Raw genomic sequence first — 22,460 nt, forward strand, 5'->3', positions numbered from 1 at the left:
TTTTAGAAAGTAATGTTTGTTGAATGCACTAGAAATTAACACATTTGAATGAAAACCTATATTAATACGAAACACCAAGTAAGGCTTGAGAAAAAAAAAACATAATAAGAATATATATTTACGTTTGAGATTCATTACAGTTAGTTTGATTATCTTTAAGAAAAACAATTTTGATATTTAATATAATAATACATTAGAATCAAAACAAATATTTTTACTTAGCTACCTAATACTAAGTTATGGTTATGGTAACTATGGCGTCAACGAAATATACATGTAAAACAATAATAACAGTTAGTTTGATTATCTTTAAGAAAAACAATTTTGATATTTGTTACAAAGGATCCAAAAGATATTAAATTTTGTAATTCAGGGCCTTTCTACAATTTTTTGAATTTTGCATTTCGATGTCTGATTTGTTTCTGAATTTGCTCAGCCACCTTCGTTTGGCATCTGTTGGCTTTACTACTTCGCGTGGACAATTTTTGCTGATCTTTAGGAAAGTCCTTTAATGTCCTTTACGAAAAATAAGTCTAGTTTAACTAATGTTTCGAGCCCTTTAAAACCTTAGCGGTGGTTATTACGTCCTCTATGGTTGGTCGTCCTCTATGGTTGGTCGTCCTCTATGGTTGGTCGTCCTCAGGCCAGTCCAAAGAGATGGTTTCTTCCGAGTCCAATAATTTGATAATATCGCTTTCGTCTTGACTTTGGTCTCCCTTCTGAAAAATTCTTGTGAAGCTGTTTAATATAGATTTACTCTTACCTTTTCTTGATTTCCTTGGTTTTTCAGGTTGAGTATCCCCATCCTTCGATTGCTGGTTTTGTGTCCTATATAATAAATGAAAAGGTCAAATTATTGATCAAGATCTCGCGTGGCAATTGAGATAGTTGCTTATTACGTCCGTTGGGGCTGATCGTCCTCGGGTGCACGCGACGAGATGGTTTCAAAGTCCCTTCTGGCCCATGTGGCCAGGATCAACGGAATGTTGTGGCGCTGGTTAGTTTCGCTTTTCTCTTGACGTTTGTCTCCTTTCTGAATCAATCTTGTGAGTCTGGTTAAGCTAAATATAGACTTACCTTTTCTTGATTTCCTTTGTTTTACTTCTTGAGGGTCTTCATATTTCAATTGGTGTTTTGGTGTCCTGTATAATAAAAGAAATACATTGAACTTTTAAACATTAATTATAGTTTTGGTGGATTTTAAGTTTATAGCGGTTGTTCCAACTATATAGATAATTTTAGCAGCAACTACATAACGCGCAGCGAAAACTAGTTGGACTCTTAACTTAGCTTTATTGTGCACAGACTACACCCAAGCCTACAAGTTCCCCTCACAGGTTTTTGGCCTGTCTAGTAGATGCCCCAAACTGATTTCTCATTTATAGAGTTGCGGAAAAGTTAATTTTTAGTAACTCTTCTTCAACTGTATTTAGCACCCTAGCTGAAATTATTATAATAACTATTATAATATAGTTTTGACGTCACAAAAAGACAAAAAGTAGTTCTGATAAATTCGGGAGGAGTGCTAAAACTAAGAATCCTTGAAATAGTTAAGGTGGTTTTTTGTCTAAAAGGGACTAGAAACCACTGTTGTGCATTTGTGACGACGCAAAGTTTAGAAACAGAGCCCATTCTTTCGCTTTTGGGCAAAGACCTAATGCCCGCTGCCAGCATTGTGTTAATGTAAGTAATTCTTATCTAAATTAGTGCCCTAATATTAACGTTAGTTAGTCAAATTAACCAAACGCGTGTTTGTAAGTCAAATATAAAGCCTGCACTCCGAAATGGAAAGGTTCGAATACATCTATTTTGGATTGGCTATAGCCAAACTATTATTAATCCAATCTTCCACCACGAAGAAAACATGGTAGTAGCTCGGATTAATAAGTTTTACCGCAGTTAAATCAAAGAACTATCTTAAGGTAAACCATAATGTCCGTAGTAGCGATATTTCTTTCGTGGCTCTTCGAACGTTTTGATCCGATCTATGGTCGGCCTAGTAGGAGGGAGTTAAAATTCTAAGAAAGTTTTGTATAACTTACGTGTTTACTAATGGTGACGACTCTTTATCCAACACTGTGCAGTGGGTGTTCATTTTCGTAATTAATCGCTAAAGTGTGGTCCAAGTACAATGAAAATAGCCAGGACATAAAACAATGTCTTCCAATACAGTCACTTCTGGTTTTAACGTTTCTTTATTTTCTTATTTTTAAGTCTCGGAGCGCGTGAAAGAGTCGCGAGGAATATTATACTAATAAAGCTTTTGTCTCGTGACGTCAGAGAAAATCAAATGACGCCAGCAATTTAGCGCGTGTAAATGGCGCGTGCACACGCGCTAAGATTACGTACGTCATGTGACGTAAGATAAAAAAATTTTGTTTCTATATTTTGCTTCATTTTTTTATAAAAACATTCTTTTGGTTTATTTATGCAGATGACGCCATATATTTAGCGAAATGTTAAGAGATATATTTATATAAAAACTAATATACAGGGTGTTAACTAAAAAATGGACCAGGGTGAATATCTCAAAATGCGTTTTAGCTATGGTTTTGTAATTTTGGGGTGTTGTAGAGCGCTCAGGGGGTCAACCAACTATGAAAATGTCAATGACCTCGAACCATGTCTTCAAGGTCGTTCGTAAATTAACTTGATAACCGTAAGAGCTACGAAGCTGGTTCCAATTAGAAAGGTATTCCCCGTTACATTGTATGGCTACATAGCTTTGACTCGATCTGAATTGCGAAATAGGAAGTTGAGCAATGTTAGGCCAAAACCAAGCAGGTCGTTAAGTTGATAACCTCCCCCCCCCAACAGAAATAAACACGTCCTCGTGTTTGTTTTTTTAAGATATATTTCAAAACACAAAAACAAATACCGAAGAATTGTTAAGTTTTGTCGTAAGTTTTCTTCCTTTAATACGATGAATAGTTCATAGTGCGTTCGGTTTCTTATTCAAGAATTTTTCAGTCTATTTTCAAAATCCTTAGTTGTATTTTTTTTCTGAATCATCGTTTAAACGTAGCATTTCTTCAATCTGTTGTGATGGACAACGCTAATCTTGTCATCGGAATCTCTCACAATCGGTGGTTTAAGGAACTTGGCACTTTGTCCAGGTGGACAATATGGATTGTAAAGCCAAACTCGACCTCCGGGTTGATAGGCAGTGAATTTGACGCGATTGTCGTATTGTTTCTTCTGATCGTTTTGTTTCTTTTTAATTCGATTGGCGACAAAGTCATTAACACGAGTCATTTCGTCTTCCATACTTCTCAAATACGTGGCTGGTGATTGTGGTCTATTCATTTCTATTTCAAGAAAAAGTTCTGGTGGAAACCTCGCTTCTCGGCCAGTCACCAATTTATACTTTTATACGATTTTATATTTATCTTTTTTCAAGAAAGTAAATTAAATGCAATCATTGGAACATGCTTAGAATTGTTGAAAGCGTTATAAAAAACAAAACAAATATATTTTAATGTAATTGGATTATTAAGTATTAGCATAAATCTATAATATTGTTCCATAAGTTTGTCACTTTGGGGAATATTTTACTGAGAGCTAGTCACGAAGTGACGTCATCACAAGAAGAAAATATCCCCCTAGCGAGGCGCTGTCAAAGGCTACGTGTGAGGCGTTAGCAAGCGGATTCAAAACTTCGACGAAACCCGTAATGCAGTCTGTCTCGTGAATAGCTTTCAGTAAAACATTTGCGTGTGAAGAATAGCAAGTGTCACACTTATGTAACAATATTTTACACTTATGGTATTAGAAAACGCCATTTTCGCACTTTTTCACATTAAATTCATTTTATCAATTGGTTACCTTGGTGTTTCTTTAGAGACTTTCGTGTTAATATGAAAATTAATTAAAAACATTTTAAATGAATTTTATTATTTTGAAAACCGCCTGTTATCAGAGAGCGCTTAGGTGAAATAATGAAGGTAGTTCGGGAACACAAACCGCGATGTTGCTTATCAAAAAAAATTGAAATCTCCAGAAATGTTTTGCATAATTTTATAACGTTGAAATTTTATGATAAAAGTTCTGAAAAATAAAAAATCCAGTACAAAAACCATTACCAATTTATAATATTTCAATATTAAAACTAATACATTTGAAATATTTATGTATATTTATGAGGAACGTTTTATAAGCCTAGAGAACTACAGGATAACATTTACATCTTTGTAGGTACAAAAAATAGGAAATATTAATTAAGGGTATGTATATGATGATAAAATTAGCGAATAAGTAGATTAGTCCATTATGAAAAGGGATAATAAAGCTAAAACCTAAACAAATTTGAAGAAATTAAAAAAGTTACTAATAGCACGTACCGATAGGTCTTCGAGCAAACAAAAAGACGCGAAACTCGGACCAAATAGATCTTCGAGTAAAATTAAATTAAATTAAATAAAATAGCCAGAAATTCCAACGGTAGACCTATTTGGGACTCGTCAGTACCGTGCGGGAAATCAGGCTCGCGACTATAACACCGAATAGAGAAACTAAGCCTAAACATTAAAAATTTCAAAACGAGTTGCGTAGCAACGGAAAGCCGAATAGGGGGAGAGTGGTGAAGATTAGTATTTACGCAATTGACGGATTTTGAAATGACGTTTTAGCGCGCGACACTACCGGTACATGTCTTGGGCACTCAGACTTCTTTGCGTGCTTTTTTGACCATAACATGTAGAGGTATTTTCACGCGCAAAATGAATTTTAAAAGGCGTCAATAGCTGAAAACTATTCGTGAGTTCTGAACCGTTCAACCAGTCCCCATGTGCACTATTCGGCAAAACAAAATGCTAGAACTACCCAAATGCAAACTATTCGCCGAAAATAACCTCTTGTTGAACCGTTCGGAACCGTTCTAAATGGTACCTGCTCAAGAGCAAGTACTGGCCGGAACTCAAGGTTGAAATCTCTAAAATTCGTCTGCACATCGGGCTGCGTACGTCAAATCGTACGATCCCATTAGTGCCTGCACGATTTACGAACCTTGGTACGATCCTAATTTGAATCGCAACTATTCGTACAAAAGTTCTGAACTATCCAGAACTTTTGCGTGACGTCACAGCTCAGTCCTAGGCCGTTCTCTTAACGGTTCAGAACTCACGAATAGTTTTCAGCTTATGTTAAGTTAAAAGGAACCACCAATGAACTGCATTGTAAAGGATGATAAAATTAGCGAATAAGTAGAATAATGGATTAATCTACTTATTCGATAATTTTATCATCTTTTACAATGCAGTTCATAAGGGTATGTAGATATTAATTTTTAACAGTTTCCTGTCTAATATTTTCTAAGATTTTATATATTGATGGTCAAGGTCTTGTTTTTTCAGGGCACTGTATATGTTTTGAAACACAGCTGCTTATACCGAATCTTCTGAAACTTGAAACAACTCCATGTCAATTCGTCGTGTGTTGAATCTTTTAAGCGACTTTCAGAGTGTGCCACGTGGGACAGTCGATTAAAATTGTGGTCAAGAACTTCATTTATCACCTTTACAAATTTCAAGAAAAGGTCAGTAGGTACAATAACATTACTTTAAGAAGATTTGGTCATTGTTTTGTATGCTTTAAAGTAACTGAGCACATTGTAAGATCAATAATTGGATTTTTTTCTTCCAGTTGACCAAGGCAAGAAGAACATTGATTATTTCCAATTATTATATATTCTGATGTATAACTTAGGAGTTAGGACGTGCTGCTTGTAAGTTTACTACCTTCAAATCTGAAGTTTTATGGTTTCCTAGTGTTGAACCATTCCAATTTGTCTTTCAACATTTTCACATGGAAAATGGTACCTTGTTTAGGGTTCTACTGTTAAACAAATCAAAAAGATCGTTCATATGCAAGAAGAACTTAATTTAAAGTAAGTTCCCCAACCCTAACGAGCACGCAGTTTGGATACAGTTGGCAAAACCTCAGCTGAATATTTGAGGTACCGAAATGTTCAAACTTTTTGGTCTAATTGAAACAATTTCCACGTCTTTCCACCGAACAACGTTGTCGTCTACCATGATTGGATATCTTTTTAAATTATCCCGAACACATTTAAATTGATGAGAAGGATCAAAGAAGAAATATATTTTATCACCGTCAATTGATTCCCAAATGTTTAATAGATTTTGATTTCGCGTTCGTTGATCACAAACCACAGCCTTGATTTCTTCCATATAGGGACCATAATCAAAGAAGCCTTCAATGGTCATTTTCGGGATAGTAGAAAACTTTTGTTTGTAGGTAATAATCAGCTAGGCTAATACCCAAGGCACCACCTTAGGCCTAAGTCATCAAGCGACTTTTGAAGCCATTAATTCAGGTGGCCGGGTTACAATGCGTAGGAGGGTGGTGGCAAGCCCTGCATGCCACGCGTTCGAGCCAACAGCTCCCTACACTAACTACTACCGTTATCCTCAACAAGTTTTTATGGAAGGGGAAACCGAAGATCTCGGGGGAAAACCCCTTAAACCAGTGGGGAGAGAACTTGCAAACTCTACGCGGAAGGAGTTGTTCAGAGTTTTCACCCAGTGCCACAAGTTGGGATCGAACCCGGCTCCTCTTGCTGCGAGGCGAAAGTGCTAACCACTCCGCCACCCCACCTGAACTTTTGTTTGTAGGTAACTTTGGTTTTAAGGTCATTTCAGCAAATGAAACTACACTTATTCATTTTCACTGATTTTCTTATTCTGGAACTTCATTTCTTATGGTCAAAAGCAGGAATTATTTTGATTTTAGACATTTCGTTGGAAGACTGACCACATTCTAAATGCTTGAGGGCTTTGATAGAATAAGGAAAGAGTCCATTACTTTAGCATTGTAGTGAATGTTCTCCCCTTTATGTTTTTTCGCCTCAATTTCAATTCGGAATCCAACAGTTTAAAAAAACCTTTTATAATTTCAAATTTCGCAAATTGTTTTACTGCCTGCCAATTTCTCTTTAAGGCTTCTTGGTTGCTTTTTCATTCTATTTATTAAAGGGCAACGCAAGTGGTCATGCAGGGGGGGGGGGGACTATGTTTTCTTCAACAAGCCGTAAGTAGGTTTTCCAAGGATGATTTTATACAGCGCGAATTTTTCGATTTTCTTCGCTGAGTTAGCTCGCAATCAACGAACCCAGGAATTTAGGCCTAGCTTAATTTATTTATTATGGAGAAAAGAACTAAGTTAGTTTCCGACAGTTGGACTTTGATATTTTCGATTTACCAATGTTTTGGAATAAAATTATTTGTGAATTGAATATTTTTAATAATGGAAGTTGAAACATTAGGCCTTGGACGCGGTGAATCTCTGCCGCTAGCCTCACATTGGATTAAGAAAATTCAACACCGCACACTTTCCTATATCCCGTCTCCCTTAACAATTTCCCTATCATTATACCCCGACAGAATATTTATCTTTTTTTAATACATTTATTTTGTAGAAGTTTAGGATCCGATTTGTCGGTAAGCACGGAGACTTCACTTTCCTCGGCCATTTTCGCGACTAAAGAGTAAAGAATGCGCATTTATACAAAATAAATTCGGCAAATATGGTTCTGCTTTTTTTACAGAGGGAAAGGCTATGGCAGATAGCGCATGCGCAGTCGTTCATTTTATCTATAAGATAATTTAGCCCCCTGCATGGTCACTTGCGTTGCCCTTTAAAAATTGCTTTAAATAGTCTCAATTATTTTGACTTGGCAATCATTTGACTTTGAAAAAACTATTTTTGCATTTCTTATCTGAAATGGCAATTTTAGTTTCCGCTCTTACACTTGGTAGTGCTAATGTTATGTAATATCAAGGAGGATAGGAAGGGAGGCGAAGTAGGCGGGATGAACGCGCCAGCATCCTTGTAAGAAGCTTAGCGCGCGCTCGGCGAGAAAATTTCGGAAAAATGGCGGCAACACGTAGCGTAGTGGCCGCAATCTTGCCGCCATTTTTCCGAAATTTTCAACCCTCCTACTTCGCCTCCCTTCCTATCCTCCTTTGTAATATAAAGTATTTAGTAAAATGATTTTCATTAAATCCATAACTGTCGCTCATATCAAGAACGCATAGAGGTACTAAGAACTATGAATGATAGCATTGTCCCCTGCTGCCATGATCTTATACTTTCAGAAGCAGTCTAAGCAGTCGACGGTTCTCTCTCTATGTAAAAATCCACCAAGGCCCAAGTTAGGCTTAAGCCATCGCGGCAAAGTATAACTTCATGGCGCCAAAATTTAAGTCTTTCATAGTTCTTAGTACCTATATGCGTTCTTGCTCATATTAAAATAAGCATGTTCAGTTTGAATACGGTTGGCTCCGGAAATTATTTATCATCAAAAATTTAATGGTTATCTGGAATGCATTTTCACATTTAAATTAGTTTTGTGGAATGGCTAATGGTATAGAGTGTTGTCGTCTGATACGATTTTGAAAACTTGTAACGTCACAGCTGTAGTGTTAATAGTGGCCGCCATGACAGTTACCGTTTTTTATCAATAGGCAAATTACAATGGTGACGTCGCAGGGTTTCAGACGACAACACTCTATACTGTTGGGTAAATATTGCTCATTCGGTAAAGCATAGTTGTAAAGGTTGTGTCCTTTTAAATGGTTTTTCTTGGTCGTATCTTCTGAAATGTTGGACAATTGTACTGAAATTTTGGTAACCGATGCGTCTTGTTTGGATGTGGTTTCTTCTGACCCGTGTTCGTCCATCGCGCTTCCACTTGCTATGTTTTTAAATTATTATTTACCAGTAAATGATAAGCATTTGTAAGTGGTACGTAGAAACTTATTGTATAACCACTAAAATAATGTAAAGTAGTGAAAAGTCAATGTAAAAATGACGCTTTTATTTGCAGTGAATACTGCATAATCATCTCTTTATCCCAGTTCATTACCACAGAGGGCACACTTTATAGTCACCTTCATAGCAACTGCTTTGATTGACCTTGAAGGTCAATTTTGCTCTACATTCCTTTTTAAACCTAGGTGGTTTACAAGAAAAACACGTTAATTTTAACAACTAGGCAGTCGAGTCCCTCGAGTGGTTATAGTTTTGGATTGGTTTTACAGCTATGACATGAGATGGTCGCGACATCTATGAAACGACTCTGGTACTGACCTCCGAATGGGGTTTTACTGCTGAAATGATCGTAACCTATTTTTATCGTATTTTCTGGACCAAGAAAGTAGAAAATGTTGGAATTCTTTGTCGCAATTCTGCCTTCTTTACCAAAACTATTGCTCCAAAATGACCATTTGACCCCTGGAAAGTGGTTTTTTCCTCTTAACCGAGAGAGGGACTATTTTAAATCAATTTATTAATCGGAAAGCGTTGAAATAATTTTTGGCGCAATTCCGTCTTCATTTAAAAAAAAACCTTAAAAATGAAAATTTGACCCCTGGTAGTGGTTTTTCGCTCTTAATGGAGAGATTACCGCGTCAAGAAATTTTTTCGAGTTTGTCGCATTTTTTTCATACAGAAACCGTTGGGATCCTTTCTGTTGCAATTTTGTCTACATTAAAAACAATTAAAAATGACAGTGTTACCCCTTAACTTCGCTTTTTTCGGCAATACCTACTAATGCTACTGCGTCAAACAATTTTTTTTCGAGTTGGTCGTATTTTTTTCATCCAGAATGCGTTGAAATACTTTCTGTTGCCATTTGTTCTAGGTTCAATATTAGTTTGACTGTACTATTATTATTCTAGGCTCGATATTATAGTCAATGTTATTAAAATCGTTAATATCTTCTGGAAATGAAACGGTTGTATTGGTCTATTGAGCTCATTGTCTCAGTTAGGCTCATTAAGCGGTTCCTATTTTAAATAATTAATAAAGTCGTTCGTGATATTTTTATCTCATTAAAATAAACAAGTTCGTACTAGGATGCAAAAGCCTTCTACTAGTTCAGGCCAGATTCTGAAATAATAATTATTTTTAAATTCGCCCTAAAATTTCGCTAAAATGACTCAACGATATAAAGAAATATCCGTTTTATTTGTTTTCATCCATACCCGAAAATTATCCGAATTAAAACTAATTTTTTGCATATTTAATTGTTTATAACCTCGAATAATATCCATAAATAAACAGTTAACCGAATTTTTAAAGAATAATCGAAATTTGGCGGTTAATTTATCTGTTCCGCCGAGCTCTAAGATGTATACTTTTAAAATGTCGAAATTCTAGGTGGTGTTTTTTGGAAGGCGAACTTCAATATGCATTTCAGGTTTCGGATGGAGCCGTGTTTTGATTCTTTTTTTCTTTATTTTGTTTAAAAAATACTCAGAAACTAAATATTTGTAAGCTTTCCGGAGAAAGACTGGTCTAAGATCAAAGGTTCAATTGTTATTAGACTAGGATCAAGAGGTATTATATTTTATAGAACTTAGTAAAGTTCTATAAAATATATTTAATTTAGTAAATTATAATAATAATAATACGCGTTTATTTCCAAGTTATTACATTACCAAAAAATCATATGGACAAGGCTAAGTCGTAAACGACTTTTAAGTCTAAGCTTATTTCTATACAAATAATAAATGTACATTACTGATTAAAAAAAAACCAAAAATAAGGAGTTATATAGCAGTAAAAATAAAACATGATTTAAGATTACATGAAAGGTCTTATTTAGTGATCTTTTTCGTCACGTATATCATCTGAAAAATGATCTTCTTATGATCCATAATGCTTTCGTCATTTCTATAAAATGTATTTTAATTTACTTCATGATGGAGATACGAATAATTACCCTCAGTTGGAACAAAATGTAGTTCATCCTTACACGCCAATACAGCGAAAAGCTATGGATCTAGTGTCAACCGCCAATACTAAACATTTGCAGGGCTTCACCTTAACAAACCAAAGACTTGAAACAGCTCGCGGAGGGTTTTAATATTAATATTAATTAGCTAGGCTAATGCCCAAGGCAGCACCTTAAGTTCAAAATCATTTAGTGACTTTTAATGCCTCTTAAAGTGTTGGTTGCACGAAAAATCGATAGTAATAACAAGTCGTACGACGGTCAGAATACACACAATCCTTCTAATGTGTTAAGTTTGTTTAGGCTATTCACAGCAACCTGCAACGCCGGTATCACAACCAAACAAGGGCGTATTTAAGGGGGGGTTTGATGCTGATGACGGAGGGGGGGATGCCTTATAAAAATCGGTGAAACTTCCGTCAGCACCCCCCCCTTGAAATTTTCCCTCGAAACCCCCCCTGAAATAAAATCCTGGATACGCCCTTGCAACCAAAATATATCCACGGTCACACATATATACATTTTTACACTTATTTGTTACTACTAGTCAGCCGTTGAGTGCCACACTTATTTCTTCTGGTTATACGATAAAGACTAGTTCGATCAGTTTCAAACTTATTTGTTACTTCTGATCACAATTATTTGTTACTTCTGATCACACTTATTTGTTACTTCTGATCACACTTATTTGTTACTTCTGAACCCACTTATTTGTTACTTCTGAACCCACTTATTTGTTACTTCTGATCATATTTATTTGTTACTTCTGATCACATTTATTTGTTACTTCTGATCACATTTATTTGTTACTTCTGATCACACTTATTTGTTATGTTGAGTGTCACACTTATTTGTTACATTTAGTGTCACACTTATTACTTCTGGTCATACGCCGAAGACTAAGTAGATCAGTGTCATACTTAATTGTTACTTCTGGTCATACGTTGAAAGCGCGGCCCACTGTGAACGGCCTTGAAAAACGTCAGAGGGAAACGGGCGCGTAGACCTCTATAAACACGCGGATTTACAATGTTGGAAATTGCGGGGGTCCGTATACGCTGCCCAAAAAACCTTACTTAGAATTAAATTTAAGGAACGTTTTTGCAATTCTAGGTTATATGTAAACCACAGCTATTCAAAAATATAACTTTCATGAAAATCGGACTTAAATTAAGGAACAGTATGTAGATTTTTAGGCGAAAATATAAAAACACGAAAATTGGGGTCCCGTAAATTACCCTGAAAACTATACTTAAATTTACTGATATAACCGAAGTTGTAGGTCGACTAAATCCTAACCTATCCTATAAATGTTTTTTTAAACGTTATCGGACTTAATTTTAATGAAAATATCTACCACATAAAGCGAAATCACCGAAAATAGTAAATTGGGCAAATGCCCAACTTCTTGGGCCCCGATTTGAAAACTTTATGAAAGGCTATCAATGGCAATATATATACATTCGCGTTATGGGGAATACCTTTGACAATGATCACAGATCAGGGTTGTAACTTTGATTCTGAAATATTTAAAAAAAATTGTGAAAAACCTGGCATCCAAAGAAACCGAACGTCGCTTTATCCTCAGTCTGATGGATTATCTGAGCGTCAAAACCGAACTTTGGAGGAAAAAATAACCTTGTACATCGCCAAGGAACACAACGACTGGGAAGCTTGACTACCTTATATGTTGATGTCTATAAGAAGGAGCCCTCACAGTTCGACAGGAGTCACCCCGGATAAATTGGTGACTGGCCGAGAAGCGAGGTTTCCACCAGAACGTTTTCTTGAAATAGAAATGAATAGACCACAATCACCAGCCACGTATTTGAGAAGTATGGAAGAGGAAATGACTCGTGTTAATGACTTTGTCACCAATCGAATTAAAAAGAAACAAAACGATCAGAAGAAAAAATACGACAATCGCGTCAAATTCACTGCCTATCAACCCGGAGGTCGAGTTTGGCTTTACAATCCATATTGTCCACCTGGACAAAGCGCCAAGTTCCTTAAACCATGGGTCAGACCTTATACAGTAGAAGAAACCATCGGGCCCGATTGTGAGAGATTCCGATGACAAGATTAGCGTTGTCCATCACAACAGATTGAAGAAATGCTACGTTTAAACGTAGATTCAGAAAAAAAAATACAACTAAGGATTTTGAAAATGGACTTAAAAAATTCTTGAATAAAAAACCGAACGCACTATGAACTATTCATCGTATTAAAGGAAGAAAACTTATGACAAAACTTAACAATTCTTCGGTATTTGTTTTTGTGTTTTGAAATATATATAAAAACAAACAAACACGAGGACGTGTTTATTTCTGTTGGGGGGGAGGTTATCAACTTAACGACCTTCTTGGTTTTGGCCTAACATTGCTCAACTTCCTATTTCGCAATTCAGATCGAGTCAAAGCTATGTAGCCATACAATGTAACGGGGAATACCTTTCTAATTGGAACCAGCTTCGTAGCTCTTACGGGTATCAAGTTAATTTACGAACGACCTTGAAGACATGGTTCGAGGTCATTGACATTTTCATAGTTGGTTGACCCCCTGAGCGCTCTACAACACCCCAAAATTACAAAACCATAGCTAAAACGCATTTTGAGATATTCACCCTGGTCCATTTTTTATTTAACACCCTGTATATTAGTTTTTATATAAATATATCTCTTAACATTTCGCTAAATATATGGCGTCATCTGCATAAATAAACCAAAAGAATGTTTTTATAAAAAAATGAAGCAAAATATAGAAACAAATTTTTTATCTTACGTCACATGACGTACGTAATCTTAGCGCGTGTGCACGCGCCATTTACACGCGCTAAATTGCTGGCGTCATTTGATTTTCTCTGACGTCACGAGACAAAAGCTTTATTAGTATAATATTCCTCGCGACTCTTTCACGCGCTCCGAGACTTAAAAATAAGAAAATAAAGAAACGTTAAAACCAGAAGTGACTGTATTGGAAGACATTGTTTTATGTCCTGGCTATTTTCATTGTACTTGGACCACACTTTAGCGATTAATTACGAAAATGAACACCCACTGCACAGTGTCGAATAAAGAGTCGTCACCATTAGTAAACACGTAAGTTCTACAAAACTTTCTTAGAATTTTAACTCCCTCCTACTAGGCCGACCATAGAACGGATCAAAACGTTCGAAGAGCTACGAAAGAAATATCGCTACTACGGACATTTTGGTTAACCTTAAGATAGTTCTTTGATTTAACTGCGGTAAAACTTATTAATCCGAGCTACTACCATGTTTTCTTCGTGGTGGAAGATTGGATTAATAATAGTTTGACTATAGCCAATCCAAAATAGATGTATTCGAACCTTTCCATTTCGGAGTGCGGGCTTTATATTTGACTTACAAACACCCGTTTGGTTAATTTGACTAACTAACGTTAATATTAGGGCACTAATTTAGATTATAATTACTCACATTAACACAATGCTGGCAGCGGGCATTAGGTCTTTGCCCAAAAGCGAAAGAATGGGCTCTGTTTCTAAACTTTGCGTCGTCACAAATGCACAACAGTGGTTTCTAGTCCCTTTTAGACAAAAAACCACCTTAACTATTTCAAGGATTCTTAGTTTTAGCACTCCTCCCGAATTTATCAGAACTACTTTTTGTCTTTGTGTGACGTCAAAACTATATTATAATAGTTATTATAATAATTTCAGCTAGGGTGCTAAATACAGTTGAAGAAGAGTTACTAAAAATTAACTTTTCCGCAACTCTATAAATGAGAAATCAGTTTGGGGCTTCTACTAGACAGGCCAAAAACCTGTGAGGGGAACTTGTAGGCTTGGGTGTAGTCTGTGCACAATAAAGCTAAGTTAAGAGTCCAACTAGTTTTCGCTGCACGTTATGTAGTTGCTGCTAAAATTATCTATAATGTTGGAACAACCGCTATAAACTTAAAATCCACCAAAACTATAATTAATGTTTAAAAGTTCAATGTATTTCTTTTATTATACAGGACACCAAAACACCAATTGAAATATGAAGACCGTCAAGAAGGAAAACAAAGGAAATCAAGAAAAGGTAAGTCTATATTTAGCTTAACCAGACTCACAAGATTGATTCAGAAAGGAGACAAACGTCAAGAGAAAAGCGAAACTAACCAGCGCCACAACATTCCGTTGATCCTGGCCACATGGGCCAGAAGGGACTTTGAAACCATCTCGTCGCGTGCACCCGAGGACGATCAGCCCCAACGTACGTAATAAGCAACTATCTCAAATGCCACGCGAGATCTTGATCAATAATTGTGACCTTTTCATTTATTATATAGGACACAAAACCAGCAATCGAAGGATGGGGACACTCAACCTGAAAAACCAAGGAAATCAAGAAAAGGTAAGTGTAAATCTATATTAAACAGCTTCACAAGAATTTTTCAGAAGGGAGACCAAAGTCAAGACGAAAGCGATATTATCAAATTATTGGACTCGGAAGAAACCATCTCTTTGGACTGGCCTGAGGACGACCAACCATAGAGGACGACCAACCATAGAGGACGTAATAACCACCGCTAAGGTTTTAAAGGGCTCGAAACATTAGTTAAACTAGACTTATTTTTCGTAAAGGACATTAAAGGACTTTCCTAAAGATCAGCAAAAATTGTCCACGCGAAGTAGTAAATCCAACAGATGCCAAACGAAGGTGGCTGAGCAAATTCAGAAACAAATCAGACATCGAAATGCAAAATTCAAAAAATTGTAGAAAGGCCCTGAATTACAAAATTTAATATCTTTTGGATCCTTTGTAACAAATATCAAAATTGTTTTTCTTAAAGATAATCAAACTAACTGTTATTATTGTTTTACATGTATATTTCGTTGACGCCATAGTTACCATAACCATAACTTAGTATTAGGTAGTTAAGTAAAAATATTTGTTTTGATTCTAATGTATTATTATATTAAATATCAAAATTGTTTTTCTTAAAGATAATCAAACTAACTGTTATTATTGTTTTACATGTATATTTCGTTGACGCCATAGTTACCATAACCATAACTTAGTATTAGGTAGTTAAGTAAAAATATTTGTTTTGATTCTAATGTATTATTATATTAAATATCAAAATTGTTTTTCTTAAAGATAATCAAACTAACTGTAATGAATCTCAAACGTAAATATATATTCTTATTATGTTTTTTTTCTCAAGCCTTACTTGGTGTTTCGTATTAATATAGGTTTTCATTCAAATGTGTTAATTTCTAGTGCATTCAACAAACATTACTTTCTAAAATAGTAACTTCAGGAACAAATATCAAAATTGCTTTTCTTAAAGTAAATATTAACTGTACTTTATTTTTTACATGCATATTTCGTTGAAGCCATAGTTACCATAACTTAGTACTAAGTAGTTAAGTATTAATATTTAATTTAATTCTAATGTATTATTATATTGAGTGCATTTTGATAAACATTATTATATTATATAACAACTTCAGGAACAAATATCAAAATTGCTTTTCTTAAAGATAGAATTAACTGTTATTAAAGTTTTACACGTATATTTTGTTACCATAAACCTTATTTAGTATTTAGTAGCTTAGTATTAATATTTGTTTTGATCATAATGTTTTATTATTTAGAGCGCATGTTGATAAACATTATTATCTTAGATTAAACCTTTAGGAAGGATTATCAAAATGGTTTTTTCTAAACAAAAACATTTCAAATTATTATATTATGTTAAATTTCCCTGAACTTTTCCTTTTTAAAAAACAATCCTTTTAATCGCTTTACGCGCTTTTTTAAATGTTTCTCATATTATTAACTATTTGCCTTTGTACCGTGTTTGTTTTTTCAATAAAGTTTAGTATTCCCCAAACAGTTTGTTTTTATTTCGCCGTCTTTTTAGACTCACCCTCTAGTTATTGAGGAAATGAGACGGTTATTTTCACAATAGTTCTTTTTATAAAATAACCTTGGCCATCTTGTTGAAATTTTGCCTCCCCGCTTCAGCTTTGAATCCGTTTTCTCTCCCACTAAAGAGCTTATGAACTCATTCTTAGGCATTGGCTGAACTATTCCAGGGCAACATTTCAACAAGTTGGGCAAGCTCAAAGACATTTTATAAAATCAACTATTGACGTTGTCGTTGGTGGTGGTGAATACACCCCGGCGCTAGCTTCGAAAGGGACTCCCCGAAAAGTCGATTGCTCATCAACGGCACTCGGTGAAAATTTAATTTATACGTCGTTTGATCGGTATTAATTCCCTCCGTCAAACCGTTTCGTTGCTACCATTCAAAGGGGGTTTTTCATCCCCCAAATGATAAAGGTATTCCTAGGTCGATTGCTCCCCAAAGGCACAACGCGCGTGATCATGCATTTAACGAAAGTTCACGATTATCACGCGAAAATTCACTAATACCACGCGAATATTCCCGAAGATCACGCATTTAATGAAACGGTAGTTTCTCCACAACGGCACTAAATAATTTCCCAAATTGTTCTCTAAGGTGAGTTATTACAATAGACGCTTTAATGAAACAATTTCGAGGAAATTGCCAAGAAGTAATATTTCCGAGAGTCAGGACCTGCCAGCTATTGTTTAATTCGTGCTTGTTGAAATAATAGAAAGTTTTCACCTCTACAGTATCCAACAAGTGTTACCTTTTAACCAGGTACCTTTTTTTGTGACATATTATTGCTTAGGAAAACACGACGTTCTGTTTACATTTGAAAGGTTTCAATTATTTCAACATAAATAGTAACTTACAGGTCCTGGCTCTCGGATATTTTACTCCTTGGCGATTTCGTTAAAGCGGTTTATTTTAAGCGCCTATTCTGTATAAAAGTCGTCCGCTTGCTTTCGAAATTTTAGTTCTTTTCATGTTGCATTGAAGATTTCATTAGTTTGTGGAAATCTAGCAGAGTGAAATATTACATTTACAAAAATCTAATTAAAATAAACTAGAAGTTGCCGTTTTGAGCGTTTTTGAAGCTCATGAAATTATAAATTTTACATAGAAAATATATATGGCAACCCTGTTAACCAGAAGCAGAAATCTGAGTTCAACGCCTTCAAGGTTCGTAGAGAAACAATTTACAACGCCTAATGGTAATATATATTTAAACCAAACCGATTAAACGAATTATATTGATTTTAAATTACATGTCCATTAAACTATATTGGGTAAAAGGGAAAGTAAAATATACTGGACTTCATATTTTGGTTTTCTTAGGTTTAACATTTATTTACTACGTAGATGCAAAATGTTTATACTAAACCAAATGAAATTAATCATTAAATTAAATATATATGGCAAAAATATTCCAACAATTATGCTTCAAATTGGTTCCGTATTAAATGAGATAGTATAGTTATAGAACACAAAAAACACACTAATTAATATAAAAGTAGTTTCGAAAATATGCACAAAATATCCAGTGACTAGTGACGCGGTTTATTTTTTACTAAGTCAACCATTTGGAAATTGACTGTTAATCTACAAAATAGTAATTAACCACGCGTGCCGATTTCTGGTAGCAGATTCCAAATCTATAAACCTTTGTCTACGCGCGTACTGAAGATTTATATACCGCCGTACCGTAAAAGAATACACACCCTTGGACAGTGCGTCCGAATTTATAGCCCGGTGTGCCTAGTAACCAAGACCACACCATAGGATGTCTATCATCATAGTGCCCTCCGCCAGCGTCCACAAGCCCGGACAGGTGACAAATCCAGCATGGATAGTAGCACCCTACTGCTGATGGTCGCACCTTCGACGCTAGAAAGTCAACCCAGCAGAAGGTGAAGCAATGGGACGACCAATCCCCACTTCGCACACAACAGTGGGAGTAAGAGTGGATGCTATAGCAAATCCAGCCGACACCCTTCTTTCGTAGGTAAATAGTCAAACCCTTTGGAGAGAGCTCCTAAAGGGGATCGACGGGCACAGCTGGCAACGGAGATCCCGGTGTTCCCTAAAAGGCCGGCAAACAGGACCACTGCGCCTTATACGGTGATGGATAACCCGGATTCTAATCCCGGATGGACCCGCAATGACATTTGTAAAATTTTCCCAAAAAAGAGGTGGTATAGTAAAAAGATGAGAAGAAAGGAATTGTCTTATTCCGTTGCTCTAGGAGTTTGATTGTCGCTTAGGGTGCGAGAGGTCCCGGGTTGAAATCCCGGACGAACCCTCATTGAAGTTCGCAGCATTTTCCCAAATATGTGGTGGTATAGTAAAAAGACGAGAAGTAAGGAACTCTCATGGTCCGTTGGTCTAGGGGTATGATTCTCGCTAAGGGTGCGAGAGGTCCTTGGTTCAAATCCCGGACGAACCCTCATTGACGTTCGCAACATTTTCCCAAATATGCGGTGGTATAGTAAAAAGATGAGAAGAAAGGAAATTTCGTTGTCCGTTGGTCTAGGGGTATGATTCTCGCTTAGGGTGCGAGAGGTCCCGGGTTAAAATCCCGGACGGACCGTCATTGACCTTCGCAACATTTTCCCGAATGTGTGGTGGTATAGTAAAAAGATGAAAAGAAGGTACTGTCGTGTTCCGTTGGTCTAGGGGTATGATTCTCGCTTAGGGTGTTAGAGGTCCCGGGTTAAAATCCCGGACGGACCGTCATTGACCTTCGCAACATTTTCCCGAATATGTGGTGGTATAGTAAAAAGATGAAAAGAAGGCACTGTTGTGGTCCGTTGGACTAGGGGTAAGATTCTCGCATAGGGTGCGAGAGGTCCTGGGTTCAAATCCCGGACGGACCCTCATTGACGTTCGTAACATTTTCCCAAATATGTGGTGGTATAGTAAAAAGATGAGAAGAAAGGAACTGCCGTGATCCGTTGGTCTAGGGGTATGATTCTCGCTTAGGGTGTTAGAGATCCCGGGTTAAAATCCCGGACGGACTCTCATTGACGTTCGCAACATTTTCCCAAATATGTGGTGGTATAGTAAAAAGATGAGAAGAAAGGAACTGCCGTGATCCGTTGGTCTAGGGGTATGATTCTCGCTTAGGGTGTTAGAGGTCCCTGGTTAAACTCCCGAACGGACCCTCATTGACGTTCGTAACATTTTCCCAAATATGTGGTGGTATAGTAAAAAGATGAGAAGAAAGAAACTGCCGTGATCCGTTGGTCTAGGGGTATGATTCTCGCTTAGGGTGCGAGTGGTTTCTGGTTCAAATCCCGGACGGACCCTCTTTGACGTTCGCAACATTTTCCCAAGTATGTGGTGGTATAGTAAAAAGATGAGAAGAAAGGAAATGTCGTGTTCCGTTGGTCTAGGGGTATGATTCTCGCTTAGGGTGTGAGAGGTCCCGGGTTCAAATCCCGGACGGACCCTCATTGACGTTCGCAACGTTTTCCCAAATATGTGGTGGTATAGTAAAAAGATGAGAAGAAAGGAACTGTCGTGGTCCGTTGGTCTAGGGGTATGGTTCTCGCTTAGGGTGTGAGAGGTCCCGGGTTCAAATCCCGGACGGACCCTCATTGACGTTCGCAACATTTTCCAAAATATGTGGTGGTATAGTAAAAAGATGAGAAGAAAGGAACTGTCGTGGTCCGTTGGTCTAGGAAAATGATTCTCGCTTAGGGTTCGAGAGGTCCCGGGATAAAATACCGGACGGACCCTCATTGACGTTCGCAACATTTTCCCAAATATGTGGTGGTATAATAAAAAGGTGAGAAGAAAGGAACTGTCGTGGTCCGTTGGTCTAGGGGTGTGATTCTCGCTTAGGGTGCGAGAGGTCCCGGGTTCAAATCCCAGGCGGACCCTCATTGACGTTCGTAACATTTTCCCAAATATGTGGTGGTATAGTAAAAAGATGAGAAGAAAGAAACTGCTGTGATCCGTTGGTCTAGGGGTATGATTCTCGCTTAGGGTGCGAGAGGTCCCGGGTTCAAATCCCGGACGGATCCTTATTGACGTTCGCAACATTTTCCCAAATATGTGGTGGTATAGTAAAAAGACGAGAAGTAAGGAACTGTCGTGGTCCGTTGCTCTATGGGTATGATTCTCGCTTAGGGTGCGAGAGGTTTCTGGTTCAAATCCCGGACGGACCCTCTTTGACGTTCGCAACATTTTCCAAAATATGTGGTGGTATAGTAAAAAGATGAGAAGAAAGGAACTGTCGTGGTCCGTTGGTTTAGGAAAATGATTCTCGCTTAGGGTTCGAGAGGTCCCGGGTTCAAATCCCGGACGGACCCTCATTGACGTTCGCAACATTTTCCCAAATATGTGGTGGTATAGTAAAAAGATGAGAAGAAAGGAAATGTCGTGGTCCGTTGGTCTAGGGGTGTGATTCTCGCTTAGGGTGCGAGAGGTCCCGGGTTCAAATCCCAGGCGGACCCTCATTGACGTTCGTAACATTTTCCCAAATATGTGGTGGTATAGTAAAAAGATGAGAAGAAAGAAACTGCTGTGATCCGTTGGTCTAGGGGTATGATTCTCGCTTAGGGTGCGAGAGGTCCCGGGTTCAAATCCCGGACGGATCCTTATTGACGTTCGCAACATTTTCCCAAATATGTGGTGGTATAGTAAAAAGACGAGAAGTAAGGAACTGTCGTGGTCCGTTGCTCTATGGGTATGATTCTCGCTTAGGGTGTGAGAGGTTTCTGGTTCAAATCCCGGACGGACCCTCTTTGACGTTCGCAACATTTTCCCAAATATGTGGTGGTATAGTAAAAAGATGAGAAGAAAGGAAATGTCGTGGTCCGTTGGTCTAGGGGTATGATTCTCGCTTACGGTGCGAGAGGTTCCGGGTTCAAATCCCGGACGGACCCTCATTGACGTTCGCAACATTTTCCAAAATATGTGGTGGTATAGTAAAAAGATGAGAAGAAAGGAACTGTCGTGGTCCGTTGGTTTAGGAAAATGATTCTCGCTTAGGGTTCGAGAGGTCCCGGGTTCAAATCCCGGACGGACCCTCATTGACGTTCGCAACATTTTCCCAAATATGTGGTGGTATAGTAAAAAGATGAGAAGAAAGGAAATGTCGTGGTCCGTTGGTTTAGGGGTATGATTCTCGCTTAGGGTGCGAGAGGTTCCGGGTTCAAATCCCGGACGGACCCTCATTGACGTTCGCAACATTTTCCAAAATATGTGGTGGTATAGTAAAAAGATGAGAAGAAAGGAACTGTCGTGGTCCGTTGGTCTAGGAAAATGATTCTCGCTTAGGGTTCGAGAGGTCCCGGGATCAAATCCCGGACGGACCCTCATTGACGTTCGCAACGTTTTCCCAAATATGTGGTGGTATAATAAAAAGATGAGAAGAAAGGAACTGCCGTGATCCGTTGGTCTAGGCGTATGATTCTCGCTTAGGGTGCGAGAGGTTTCTGGTTCAAATCCCGGACGGACCCTCTTTGACGTTCGCAACATTTTCCCAAATATGTGGTGGTATAGTAAAAAGATGAGAAGAAAGGAACTGTCGTGTTCCGTTGGTCTAGGGGTATGATTCTCGCTTAGGGTGTGAGAGGTCCCGGGTTCAAATCCCGGACGGACCCTCATTGACGTTCGCAACGTTTTCCCAAATATGTGGTGGTATAATAAAAAGATGAGAAGAAAGGAACTGCCGTGATCCGTTGGTCTAGGCGTATGATTCTCGCTTAGGGTGCGAGAGGTCCCGGGTTCAAATCCCAGACGGCTCCTTATTGACGTTCGCAACATTTTCCAAAATATGTGGTGGTATAGTAAAAAGATGAGAAGAAAGG

General features: G+C 37.5%; 2 protein-coding genes and 8 non-coding genes across 10 annotated transcripts; 9 read left to right on the plus strand and 1 right to left on the minus strand.

The window, feature by feature from the left end:
- Window positions 1-623: 623 nt before the first annotated feature.
- On the minus strand, window positions 624-2,118 carry LOC149922461 (uncharacterized). The gene is made up of 3 exons (XM_090162298.1): window positions 2,043-2,118; window positions 900-1,142; window positions 624-828 (listed from the first exon to the last, which is right to left on the minus strand). The coding sequence occupies exons 1-3, from the start codon at window positions 2,093-2,095 to the stop codon at window positions 624-626; spliced, it is 501 nt and encodes a 166-aa protein (XP_090018424.1). The 5' UTR covers window positions 2,096-2,118.
- An 11,560-nt stretch (window positions 2,119-13,678) lies between these two features.
- LOC149922462 (uncharacterized) lies at window positions 13,679-15,638 on the plus strand. Its single transcript, XM_090163993.1, has 4 exons — window positions 13,679-13,854; window positions 14,755-14,997; window positions 15,070-15,296; window positions 15,365-15,638. Exons 1-3 carry the CDS (start codon window positions 13,802-13,804, stop codon window positions 15,272-15,274), a joined length of 501 nt encoding a protein of 166 aa, XP_090020119.1. The 5' UTR covers window positions 13,679-13,801; the 3' UTR covers window positions 15,275-15,296; window positions 15,365-15,638.
- Window positions 15,639-19,159: 3,521 nt separating this feature from the next.
- TRNAP-AGG (transfer RNA proline (anticodon AGG)) lies at window positions 19,160-19,231 on the plus strand. Its single transcript has one exon. It is a non-coding gene; the product is annotated as a tRNA-Pro (tRNA).
- Window positions 19,232-20,021: 790 nt separating this feature from the next.
- On the plus strand, window positions 20,022-20,093 carry TRNAP-AGG (transfer RNA proline (anticodon AGG)). The gene has a single exon. It is a non-coding gene; the product is annotated as a tRNA-Pro (tRNA).
- A 72-nt stretch (window positions 20,094-20,165) lies between these two features.
- On the plus strand, window positions 20,166-20,237 carry TRNAP-AGG (transfer RNA proline (anticodon AGG)). Its single transcript has one exon. It is a non-coding gene; the product is annotated as a tRNA-Pro (tRNA).
- Window positions 20,238-20,597: 360 nt separating this feature from the next.
- On the plus strand, window positions 20,598-20,669 carry TRNAP-AGG (transfer RNA proline (anticodon AGG)). The gene has a single exon. It is a non-coding gene; the product is annotated as a tRNA-Pro (tRNA).
- A 504-nt stretch (window positions 20,670-21,173) lies between these two features.
- On the plus strand, window positions 21,174-21,245 carry TRNAP-AGG (transfer RNA proline (anticodon AGG)). Its single transcript has one exon. It is a non-coding gene; the product is annotated as a tRNA-Pro (tRNA).
- Window positions 21,246-21,461: 216 nt separating this feature from the next.
- TRNAR-ACG (transfer RNA arginine (anticodon ACG)) lies at window positions 21,462-21,533 on the plus strand. Its single transcript has one exon. It is a non-coding gene; the product is annotated as a tRNA-Arg (tRNA).
- A 216-nt stretch (window positions 21,534-21,749) lies between these two features.
- Window positions 21,750-21,821, plus strand: TRNAP-AGG (transfer RNA proline (anticodon AGG)). Its single transcript has one exon. It is a non-coding gene; the product is annotated as a tRNA-Pro (tRNA).
- A 360-nt stretch (window positions 21,822-22,181) lies between these two features.
- Window positions 22,182-22,253, plus strand: TRNAP-AGG (transfer RNA proline (anticodon AGG)). Its single transcript has one exon. It is a non-coding gene; the product is annotated as a tRNA-Pro (tRNA).
- The last annotated feature ends 207 nt before the right edge of the window (window positions 22,254-22,460 follow it).

The sequence above is a fragment of the Leiobunum rupestre genome, chromosome 11 (genome assembly GCF_980474605.1).
Source record: "Leiobunum rupestre chromosome 11, qqLeiRupe1.1.hap1, whole genome shotgun sequence".
Taxonomy (NCBI): Eukaryota; Metazoa; Arthropoda; class Arachnida; order Opiliones; family Sclerosomatidae; genus Leiobunum; species Leiobunum rupestre.